The sequence below is a fragment of the Triturus cristatus genome, chromosome 6, assembly GCF_964204655.1.
Source record: "Triturus cristatus chromosome 6, aTriCri1.1, whole genome shotgun sequence".
NCBI classification, from domain to species: Eukaryota; Metazoa; Chordata; class Amphibia; order Caudata; family Salamandridae; genus Triturus; species Triturus cristatus.
The window spans coordinates 1248658759-1248671256 of record NC_140589.1 but is presented as its reverse complement, the minus strand read 5'-3'; the positions used below and the strand labels follow the sequence as shown (position 1 = coordinate 1248671256).

Genomic DNA, 12498 nt, shown 5'->3' with positions numbered 1-12498 from the left:
AACAACAGAAACAGTGTTTTTCCGGTGTTTATCGAACTTTTGCTTTTATTATTGCTGGCTTTCTGCACTGATAGTCATTGGTATATAGACAGTGTAAGTACAGTGTATATGAGGTCCAAAATACATTTTTACAAATCAAACTTATTGTAGTACACAATAAAATACTTCTTCAGTGAGTCTTTGGTCATGTGCTCTCACATTATCCTTCCCATGTAAACTTTTTTTCTGTGAAAAGACCCTCTCAACTTGGTACTTGAGATGGGCAACACCAAAACAGCCAGTACACAATTTGCAAACTCTGGCCACTGACATAGCTTTTCTTGCCAATAGTGGTGCACTTGAAGATTGTGATTCTCTGAGCAGGTTCAGTAACATTTGTGTTGAACTGGGTGCTTATGCCCTCTGAGTTATTGAAGCGGTCAAAAATGAAGCAACTCTTTTGAAACTACAGAGAAAACTCCCCACGGTGAGGTTTCATTGACTTCAAATGCCATGGTTGGTGAAGGTACACTTCTATGGATCATTGCAAGCCATTTCACATACATTGTAAAATGAAAGTTCCTGAATTGCTTGTCAGCATTGCTTTGCTTACCAAGTGGCAAGCACTCTAACATAGAACATGTTGCAGTGCCAAAGTCACTAATGATGTCCCCCAGCCAACTCTCAAGGAGATGTTTCACATCTACACCAATTATGCTGAACACTTGACAGACAAGTGTGTTTTCAGACTCTAGTTGTATTATTAGATCCACTAAAGCAGTTATGTTTTCCTGTAAAAATCGAAGAATGCAGTGGAGTGTACTTTTTTTCACATCACTATCAATATGCGACCATAGATCCTCACATTTCTTGCCTTTGGCATCATCAATTCTGTAAACGGTTGCCACATGGATATTATAGCATTCTAAACCCCTTGGACTGAGAACCATCAGATAAGTGACACAGCTGGCATGACTCTGTCTTTGATGTCACACAAAGCGAGAAATATTTGCATTTTAGTTCCCAAGCATAACAAAACAGTGCAATAGAATGGACTAAAAAGTCAAAAGCATTCTTCATTAACTCTTAAGATTGTAAAGATGCTTTCAGCGTATCATCTAACAAGTGGCAAGGATCTCTTACAGGGAAGCACTTCAGCTCAGGTATCGATTTTGACAGGTCATCACACAACTTTTTCATATACTTTGCTCAATCACTGCAAATACAAACAATATCAATCTTTGTTGAATTTGTAAATACCTGTTTGCAGCAGCATTCCAAATGACATTGCGTTCCATGTTTTCCAAAAGTTTGGTGTCATGTTTTCACCACTATCCCAGATGCTTGGTGATAGCACTCTTTTCACATATATTTGTCACTATACCCTGCATTAAATATTTAAAACCTGAGGTGTTGGCAGTACTCCTACTATCAATACTGACTCACTAGAAACTGGGGTCTGATGTATCAAGGGTTTTTATCCATTCTCTGTAGGTACATGTGATGGTATATATTGGGAAAGGTTCTTATGAAACCAGCCATTTCACCTATCACTTAAAGAATCAAACGCAGCCAAAATGTCACATATGGTTTTGATGTTTCCTGATACTCTACAGTTTATAAAATCATTAAATAAGACATAAAACATGCTTCTAACCCCTGCATCTTTAGACCAAAGACTATAAAACTTAAAAAAGCAAAAGGAAGAAGAAATAGTATTTTAGTGACATCCCTGAACAACAAAACTCAAGCAGAATAATGTTAGCCCAGTCTTTCTTGCTGCTATCTTGTATAACAAAGTTACATTGTATTGGTCCCTTCAGTAAGAAAAAAATTGACTCTTTCACTCTCCTTTTCCATTCTTTGAAAGGCATTTAGTTTGTGGTTCTGCGGATGTTTTTTCAGTGTTGATATGTTTACACTGGTGAGGGCTAATTCCCTTTCGGTGGGGTTTTATCAGTTATTATAGGTTTACACCTAAAACCGGACAGCCTAACTATAATATTGTTCATGTATAATAGGTACCAAGGCCACCCATAGAGCGCATATTACAACCGAATTGCCTCTTAGTTCACTAATGGCATTATTTTCAGGGTGGGGGAAAATTGAATGTTTCTGAATTTATGTTTGAAAATGATCACTTAAAAAGAAAATACTTCTCAATGCACTGATAGAATCTGATGTACTAAAGTGAAACAGTTCTCAATGTTAATGAAATACACTTTTTGAATCTTGAAGAGACCTTATCATATTTTTACACATTTGCTGCAAGATGTCTTTAAAAATGAAGGTGTTCCTAAAGTTAAGCAGTGCAGGACAACCTAGTTGCTTCCTTTTTTAACTTCAATTAACGATTAAATAAACACTTGCCTGTTTAATATAACTTCTTTTTAATCATATTGCTGAGTCAAGTAAACAGTAGCCCAGTGTTGCTGTTGACCAGGGGGCAGGTAGAGGTCAGGAGAGCCGCAGGCTGTACTTTGAGTATCACTGATCTAGAGCAATTGCTGACATAACTGCTTATTTTTTATTTGAATTTCAGTTCAATTAAATGTTTTGTTCACTCAGATTTTAGCCTTTATTTTACATTAATGCCAGAATCATACAGTATAATGAATGGAACAAAGGAAGTTCCTTTTGATAAGTCATTAAATTGATAACAATTTGAATTCTAATCTACTGCAAAATACTCTAATATCAAGGTCTTCAATAATCTTTGAAGATATTTCACTACAATGTTAAAAGTGTATGGTAATTTATATAATATAACGTAAGATGAATGGAACAAAGATGATCCCTTTTGATGAGCCATTCACTTGTTAAATATTTTCAATTCTAATTTACTGTAATGTAGTCTAATTTCAAGTTTTTCAATAATCTCTAAATTTGTGTAAGGTAACAAATAAACACATTTGTAGAATTAAAATACATGCTGAAAAAACAATTAAAATTCATATATTTGCAGAAAAACACCTGCGAGCAAGTCACTGTATCCAACCTGCGCTCACTCCTTCTCAGCTTACCTTTAAAGATCTTGTATGGGATGCCGAAACAAATGCGGTAAGTACAGTGCAATGGATATAGTTTCTCAGATGCTTTGACATGCTTTATTTTTTTTATGTATTTTAAATTCCAAATCTATTCATGGGGGGGCACTGAACACGGAACACACACAGTACTTTTTGAAAGGAGATAATTGAGATGGCGTTTTTGAGTTCTGCAAGTTGGGTATCGACTTTTGAATCAGCTGCAATCTGGGGGATGTTATCCATGTATGGGGAAAGGCAAACCCATTGTATGTTCCTTGAGGTGAATCTTAAAAAGTAGAAACATAATTCACAGTTTAATCCTTATCTTGAACCCACTTAGTTTGCTATATACGAAGTGACTGTTGAAAGGTCAGTGGCAATGTGAACAGGGATGGGTTGTAGCTACATCAATGAAGCACAGCCTTCTATGAGCCTGTAACTATCTGAAAATCGAAACTATGAAGCTACACAACTACAATACCATATTGCCAATCAAAATAGGAGCCCCGGTCCAGGATGTTCAAGGAGATCCGTTGAAGAGCCAGGTCTTACGGTCCTTCGTGAGCTTTGAGAATGTCGCCATTTGTCTGAGGTGGAGCTTGAGGGTGTTCCATTCCTTGGCCACGAGGTGGGACTAGGAACGACATCCTGTTCTGGTCTTCTTGATGCGAGGCACCGTAGCAAGGTAGAGCTGGGCTGAGAGGAGGGATCTTTGGGGTGCGTAGAATGTGAGGCGGTAGTTCAAGTATGCAGGTCCGGTGTTGTGGAGGTCTTCGTGGGCATGCGTGAGCAGCTTGAAGGTGATTCTCTACTCGATGGGGAGTCAGTGCAGTGTACGCAGGTGTTGGGTGATATGGCAGTGACGTGGTACATTGAGGACTAGTCTGGCGGATGCATTCTGGAGTTTACGGGTGAGGTTCTTGTTGATTCTAGCATAGAGACAGTTCCTGTAGTTGAGTCTGCTGCTGATGAGGGCGTGGGTGACGGTCTTTCTGTGTTCAAGGCGGGTCCATTTGAAGGTCTTTCATAGGAGTCTGAGGGCGTGGAAACCAGAGGATAAGTAAGCGTTGATTTGGCGGTCCATTTTGAGTTCGAAGTACAGGATGATTGTGAGGTTGCGTGCGTGGTCTGTGATGGTAGGCACATTCCAGAGGGTGGGGCCCCATCAGATGTCGTTCCAGGCGTCGGGGTGTGGGCCCATGCTGAGTACCTCTGTTTTGCCGGTGTTGAGTTGTAGGCAGCTGCTCTTCATCTATTTGGCGACTGCTTCCATTCCTTCTTGAAAGTTATATTTGGATATGTTGGGTTCGTTAGCTAGGGAGAGGGTGAGTTGGGTGTCGTCTGCGTAGGATACAATGTTGAGTCAGTGGGCTCTGACGATGGGGGCGAGCAGGGTCATATAGATGTTAAACAGGATGGAGCTGATGGAGGATCCTTGGGGAACTTCACAGTTGATCGGTGTGGGAACCAAGAGAAAGGGTGGGAGTCTGACCTGCTGCGTTCTCCAGGAGACGAATGAGCGGATTATGTAAAGGGCTTTGTCCCGGATCCCTGCGTCATGGAGTCTGCATGTTAGGGTGCGATGGGAGGATGTGTTGAAGGCTGCGGAGAGGTCCAGGAATATGAGGGCCACAGTCTCCCCTCTGCCGAGGAGAGAGTGGATGTCGTCTGTTGCGGCAAGGAGGGTAGTTTCAGTGCTGTGTTTTTTTCTGAAGCCGGATTGAGTTGTGTTGAGGATGTTCTTTTCTTCAATGAAGGAGGCAAGCTGGCTGTTGACGGCTTTTTTGATGACTTTCGCCGGAAACGGAGTAAATAGATGGGTCAGAAGTTTCTGATCTTGGGGTCCATCAAGAGTTTCTTCAGGAGAGGGTTGATCTCGGTGTGTTCCCAGTCATCAGAAAAGGAGGCCGGCTCGAGGGAGCGGTGGATGGTTCGTTGAAGCTCAGGGGCGATGGTGTCGGCGGCTCTGTGGTAGATGTGGTACTGGCAGGGGTCCTTGGGGACCCCTGAGTGGATGGACTTCATAGTCTTCAGGTTGTCTTCAGTGGTGAGAGCTGTTCAGCTGTTATGTGTTGGCTATGTGGTATCGGGAGTGGGAGGTATAGGTTCGCGTGTTGGTTTTCATTGTCAAAGTTTTCGTAGATGGTCTTGATTTTGTTGCAGAGGTCCTGGGAGGGGAGGATGTCTGTAGTCTCACTGTTGGGTAGGGCAAACTCTTTGATGATGCTGAAAAGTTCCTTCCTGTTGTGTTTGTGGGTGGAGATTCTGTCCTGGAGTGCTATCTTCCTTGTGTTTCTGATGAGCAGGTGGTGGGCCGTGGTAGCTGCTTTGAAGTAGTCATGGGCTACTGTTGTTTTGGAGTTTCTCCAGATCTTTTCGAGGCGTCTGCAGGTTCGTCTGGATTCTCGAAGTTTGGTGAAGAACCAGCTAGCTCTCTTGGCGTGTGTGTTTGTGGTTTTCTTGAGGGGGCGATGGTGTTGGCGCAGGTGATGATCCATTTGTGCAGGGTTCGAGCTGTGGGGTTTGGGTCGTCGTCCGTTGTGGTTGGAGTGGAGCTGTTGAAGGAGGCAGTGAGCTGGTCGTCGGAGATCTTGTTCTGCGTGGAAGCTGGTGTGGAGGTTTGCAGGTGATGGTTGTTTTGGAGGTGAAGTCGATGCAACAATGGTCTGTCCATGGGAGTTCGGATGTCTGGCTGAAGGTGATGGAGTTTCCCGCTGTGAAGATGGGTTCGAGGATATGTCCTACTGAGTGCATGGGTTCTGGTACAATCACACTATTTCAAAGGTCTCTGCTTTAGGATCATCAGATTCCTATGATTTATCAGGAACTCTCAAGGAACTTGCAACAACACAGCATTCAAACTTCCCATGAGAGATCTACTATTTATATTGCATATGGAAATGAAACCCATCTCATCCACCTGAAGAGCTCAGAAAATTGACACCTCCCACAATGATGAACCATGCTAGGAGCATCACTTTTGTGACCTCGTTATCTTGAGTCGCCAAAGATGCAAGTGCCCATCAACCTCCTCAGTAATCTGTTAGCCATGTTGATAAACTAGGCAAGGGTCTAGCTGATTCCACAGGCTCCGCCTGCTCAACGATACCTCCATGACAGCTTTAGCAACCAACTCTGTAGTCCCCTACAGCAGCAGAAAATGTCATCAACAAAAGGTTTGCTGTGCGAAGAGCACCCTCTTCACGGCTTTCGTGACCAGTCGTAAAAAAATATGTTTTTATTTACCAAGGTTTTTTTAATTTTTCTAAATGGTAGTTTATTTTTCCTTTTTTTAAAGTTTCTACTTCCTTACTGTTTACTGATGGAACAAGTGTGAAAACAGTGGGTCAACCAAAAAGACTAAAAGTTGAAAAAATTTGGAATTCAGCTGGTGAACATTTCTGAAGGTCGTTTATGGTTTTCCCAAAGAAAATAATTGTTCCAATCAAAAGATAATGAAAGTAGGACAAAATTGAAATAGGTGATGTTTTCATCACTACATTTTTTGCCACAATGGCCGATTTATAAAAGTAATATACCAATAGTCTGTCAGATTCTTCTTTTCACTGTGAAAAATATAATGTTTGTAGGCTGTCCAAAAACATGCAATACTCCCAGCCACCAAGTGAACAGCAGTTTATCATGATTTTTCATTGTGTACTGACCATGCATCAGTTCTTTTTGCAATGAATAAAAAATACTGATGTTAGAAATAGTGGTTATTTGTACAACTCTGAAATTTGGGTTATCCGGACTATTATGATTCAGAGGGCACTTTGCCACGTGTGTTCTTTTTTGTATGCTGAATTACGTTTGGAAGTAAAAAATGAAGATAAACTCAGTTGATAATAAAATGTTTCTGCTATTCTGTGTTCCCACACTTATTTAGATAAATATAGTACCACATTTGCGTTGCTGGGCCTATAGCCTGCGACAGGAAAGGCCCCAAAACACAACATGGCAACATCAAGATTTCTGGCGATGTGAGTAGCTGCAGTATGTGGGCCTAGGCTCAGCAGTCACCCAAAGAAATCTACCAAACCCAGACATTTCTGAAAACTAAACACTCACGGTATTCCAGGGTGGTGTGACTTGTGTCAATCTTTCTGTTTTTCTACCTAGAATGCCATACAAACATCAAACATTTTCCTCATTTCTGTGAGGGAAAGCTTTGGAATGTGTGGAGTATCACAAAATTCCTACCACCCATCGTTCCCATACTTCCTGTGAGACATAAAGGTATCCCACTTGTGTGGCTGGGACTATTACCTGAAACAAGAATGGACCAAACCCAGTGACCTTGCGAAAAACACATTGATGCTGCATTGACTTATTATGGTCAACTTTTTTGCCCTTTCCAGGGGGGCTGAAAGAGTCTTTCTACCCTGCTGGGGCGGGGACATATTGGGACTAAATCATCCAGTCGCCCTCTCCATAGGCTGCCTATGTGCACCAACTGATTTGATTCCTGAATGTTTGAGTTAATATCTAGTGGCATAACTATCATACAAGGTAGTTTTTTAAGAAGATTAGATGAGCAACCTCAGCTCAATGACACACCTCATGCCAGTAATACTTCACTTCTCATCTGGTAGGTACACACATAGTCATTCCTACATCCCCAAGAAGCTAAATATGTCTGCTAATTATGTACTCAGAAATAAACTAAAATTATGGATGGAGTGGAGTTGGAGTATCGGTGTCAGGAAGGCCAAACGGAAACTCTCCACGGAGGCAGAATGAAGATAGTTCCCAATGCCCTCCTCCCGGAGCTCACTGCGTTAATTCAGCTGCTCCAGGCAGGGGGAAAGGGGAGTTGGACAGAGAAAGAGACACTCGAGCTGGCCTGGCTCCCTCCTCAGTCTTCAGCGGGATTTCAGGGAGACCTAATGCACAGAGGGAGACAGAATGCCTTTCAATACCTTCTCTACCTACTTAACATTTCAAGTTCATCGCTCTCTCTCTTTCTAAGCCTTTCTCATACCAGATCTTTTGCTTGAGTATTGCCTCTCTTTATATTGTTCGATGTTGTGCTGTTCACGGCTTTCTATTGACCTGTATATAGCACAGAAATACACTAGGTTACTCTTCACTTACTTCCTTCAGAGTTCCACCTTATCATTACTCTTCTACTCTTTCTTACCAGACTATGGTCTTAGCCGATTGGACAGTTTGCAATGCTGTTTGGATAACCTGTGATTCTTTCTTCCGCTACCAGTCTTAGCTGCTTGAAGGATGGTTGCAGTGAAGTCTTGAGGCTCCCTTGCTCTTTAGGAAACGCGCAAAAAGGGACAGGGAAGGATTGACAGGAAAAGGGAAAGTTCAAGGAAAAGCGCTGAGGACGGGAAAGGGAGACAGAGCTTGAGGGGAAGCAGGTGAAGCAAAGTTCTGCTAAGTGGCAAATGAACTGGACAACTGTCTCTCCGATTCTGCTACTCGAGATACTGAATGAACACTCTCACCGTGACTGCTGCCTGTCTCCAGGTGACCCCTTGCTCAACGGTAAGCCTACCGGAGGATGAAGTACCCTGGAAATACGGAAGCTACTCTGGAACTCTGGAACTCTGGTATCTCTTCTTCTCTCTTCCGCAACTCTGGTTCAGTTCTCCTACTGACTAAGATTGTTTCTCTCACTCAGGCTTTGAGTCTACAATCCTCTCGAAGATGTGTCTCCAAACACTGACTAATGTCCTGTGGAGACAACTGTCTTTCCAAGTATCAAAAGTTCTTTTGTGAGGAGCGTGAGTTAAAGCTCCCTCACACGACTATGGTCAAATTGAAGTGCGCAGCAAGACGCGCTTCGTGAGGAGACGAAATCTCGTGATCCCGCGAGACTTCAAATGTAATGGGCTAGTCAGGTAAACTCGGCGGCCATCTTTGAACGAGGTCCCAAGCTCTAAATACTTGTCCATAAATTGCAGAGGGAGGGCTTAACCCAAACTCGATGCAGTCCTAACGAACTGCGCGGCGTGATTGTAGCATTTAGCCCCATCCTGACAGTACCCCCTCTCAAAGACCGATCCATCGGTCTTGGTTTCAGGGGATGTTGTGCATGAAATCGTCTAATTAGTTTAGGAGCATGTACATTCTTTGCAGGTTCCCATGACCTTTCCTCAGGACCAAACCCCTTCCAATCTACTAAATAATGTAGGGTTCCTTTGCTCCTCTTGGCATCTAGCACTCCCTTTACCTCATATTCTAAATGTTTGTCAACCCTCACTGGGGGGGGAGGCCTGTTTAGTCTGAGGTTAGGAGCTGTCTTCTTTAGAAGGGATACGTGAAACACTGGATGAATTCCTAACTGAGCAGGTAATTTCAATTTGACAGTGACCGGACCCTGAATTTGTTCGATGATAAAGGGACCTATGAAGCGAGGTTGGAACTTCCTATTTCCCTTTAACCTAAGATGCCTTGAAGACAACCATACTGACTCTCCAACTTGATACTGTGGTGTCTTCCTTCTGTGTTTGTCTGCCTGTTTCTTGTAGCCTGCCTTAGCCTGGTGTAAGTTGGATTCTGCAGATTTACGAGCCCTACTCAGATTTGTGAATAAATCACTGACTGCTGGAACTCCAAAATCTCCCTGGTTACTAAAGGGATTAGGATGTAACCCAGAGTTTAGATAGAAGGGAGAATAACCTGTGGAAGCATGTTTGGCATTGTTATGCGCAAACTCAGCCATCCATAGTAAATCTGGCCAGTCACCTCCCTGATCTAAGAGAAACAGACGCAAATACTGTTCAAGCTCTTGGTTCACTCGCTCAGTCTGACCATCGGTCTCAGGGTGATAGCTAGTAGATAGTCTGACCTCCACTCCCATTCCCTTCATGAACGCCTTCCAAAAGTGTGACACAAATTGGGGTCCCCGATCTGAAATCACTAACTTGGGAACTCCATGGACCCTTACGATGTTTTCCCTGAAAAGACGAGCTAATTCAGAAGCTGAAGGGATCCCTTTGACTGGAATGAAGTGACTCATCTTGGTGAAAGTGTCTACTATTACTAAGATGGTGTTGTAACCCTTACTCAGTGGGAGATCTACTATTAAGTCTAATGTGACGGTGTGCCAAGGATGCGGTGGTGTGGGCAAAGGCTGTAATAACCCCTGTGGTGCCTGCCTACTAGCCTTTCCCCGGGCACAGATCTCACAAGACTCTACATATTTCTTTATTTGTGAATTCATATTCGGCCACCAAAAGTATCTCTGGACCAAATCAATGGTCTTCATAGCTCCCTTGTGGCCAGCCAACGGCTGATCATGGCAGTCTTTCAAAACTTGTTCTTGGATCTCCTTGGTAGGAAGGTATAAAGCCCCGTCTTGATAAGGCAAGGAATTAATGACTTGCCGACCCTCTTCTTGACTGGCCCACTCGGCCATCTCAGCTTCAGACATTAGCTCCCGGATTGCTTCTTGATAATGGGCTTCAGAAATGGAACACACAATCTTGGATTCAGGAATGATGGGTTGCGGAGTCACAGAATGTTCGGTGTCTTCGGTTTGAATCCGGGACAAGGCATCCGCCTTCCCATTCTTGTTCCCTGGTCGATAAGTTATCACAAAATCAAAATCTGCGAAGTATAGGGACCATCGTAGTTGACGGGGAGTTAACGTTCTTGCAGATCTTAGAAATTGAAGGTTTTTGTGGTCTGTAAACACTGTAACGGTGTGTCTGGCACCTAACAAATGATGTCTCCATTCGACAAAGGCGTCTTTCACAGCCAGCAGCTCCTTTTCAGCGATGGTGTAGTTTACTTCAGCTGAATTCAGTTTCCGAGAATGATAGGCCACTGGATGTAGTTGCCCAGTTGACTTATGTCGTTGAGACAAAATTCCACCAATTGCTTGATCAGAAGCATCAGCTTCCACAAAGAAAGGTTCTGTAGGGTCTGCATGAAGCAGGATGGGAGCAGTGGTGAAACTCGTATTGAGAAACTCAAAAGCTTGTTCAGCCTCCTCTGTCCAGTGGAACTTCACCCCTTTCTTCAGCAATCTGGTAATTGGAATGATCTTCTGCGAGAATCCCTGGATGAATCGCCGATAGAAATTAGCGAATCCTAAGAATCTCTGAATCTCTTTCACATCCTTTGGTGACGGCCAGTCAACCACCGCTTGCACCTTCTTTGCTTCCATGGTGATTCCTCCTGGAGATAATACAAAACCTAGGAATTCCACAGTTTGCACATTGAAGGCGCATTTCTCCAGTTTTACAAAAAGTTGATGCTTGCGCAATCTCTCCAAGACTGCCTTTACATGATTTGAATGTTCTCTTGGGTCAGTGGAGTATATCAAGATGTCATCCAAATAAATCACTGCGATCCGATCCACCAAATCTCCCATAATATCGTTGATGAAATGCTGGAAGGCTGCTGGTGCGTTGCACAAGCCAAAAGGCATGACTTGATACTCAAATAGTCCGTACTTCGTCCTAAAAGCAGTCTTCCATTCATGGCCTTCTTTCATTCGGATGAGATGATAGGCCCCACGAAGATCCAATTTCGTGAATATCTTAGCGTCCTTTATCTGATCTAGGAGGACTGAAATTAGAGGCAAAGGGTAGCGGTTCTTGACCGTTACCCGATTGATTGCACGATAATCGATGCAGGTTCTCAGAGACCCCTCTTTCTTCGGAATAAAAAATAGCGGCGAAGACACTGGGGACTGCGATGGTCGAATGAATCCGTTGGCCAGGTAACGATCTAGGTATTCTTTCAGATAGCAGTTCTCCGCTTCAGTTAACGCATAAACCCTACTGCAAGGTAATGCTGCCCCAGGTTCCAGATCGATGGTGCAGTCGTAGGAACGATGTGGAGGGAGTTTCTCGGCCTCCTGTTCACTGAAGACTTCTTGGAATTCTTGATACTCCGCTGGAATTTTCATGGTGTTGATTACTCCAATAGACTCTCCACTAAAAGACAGCAAGGTGGCCAAAGATGGTTCGGGAGGCTCGCTCTCAGAGGAAAAGCAATGGTCAGCACAATAGACGGAATCCATCTCGATGGTTCGATCTTCCCAATCGATGGTAGGATTATGCAGGGTCAGCCAAGGAAGTCCCAAAATTATCTGAAATTGCGGGGCATCAATCAGGTTGAACTGTAAGGTCTCGCTATGTCCATTGGACGGAATCAATTCCACCATTTCGGTGTGATGGGTGATCGGACCAGATGAGAGGTTAGTACCATCAACAGCCCGAACTGATTCCTTACGCTCCTTACGCATAGCCTGGATTCCCATCTTCTTGGCAAATTTGATATCGCAAAAATTGCCAGTGGCACCTGAATCGATCATAATTGTCACTCCTTGCCGCTCTTGCCTCCCAAATCTTAATTTCATCTGTAAGGTTAAATGTGGCGCCCGAGTCTGAAAAGTGTTCGAAATTTGGTGATCACTTGGAGTCTGATTTTCCTCCTTCGCCATCTGAGCGACTCCGCCTACAGATGGTTTTGGAAGTTTCCCGGATTTGGGGTCTTCGGCCTCTTCGGACACTCTCTC

General features: G+C 43.5%; 1 protein-coding gene across 2 annotated transcripts in view; it reads left to right on the top strand.

The window, feature by feature from the left end:
• The window catches only part of NPHP1 (nephrocystin 1), a 708547-nt gene that overhangs the window by 346105 nt on the left and 349944 nt on the right, over positions 1-12498 (top strand). For both annotated transcript variants that reach the window (XM_085612188.1, XM_085612187.1), the window contains exon 10: positions 2945-3039. In XM_085612188.1, the coding sequence (XP_085468314.1) occupies positions 2945-3039 (95 nt within the window). The remainder of the gene's footprint in view (positions 1-2944; positions 3040-12498) is intronic.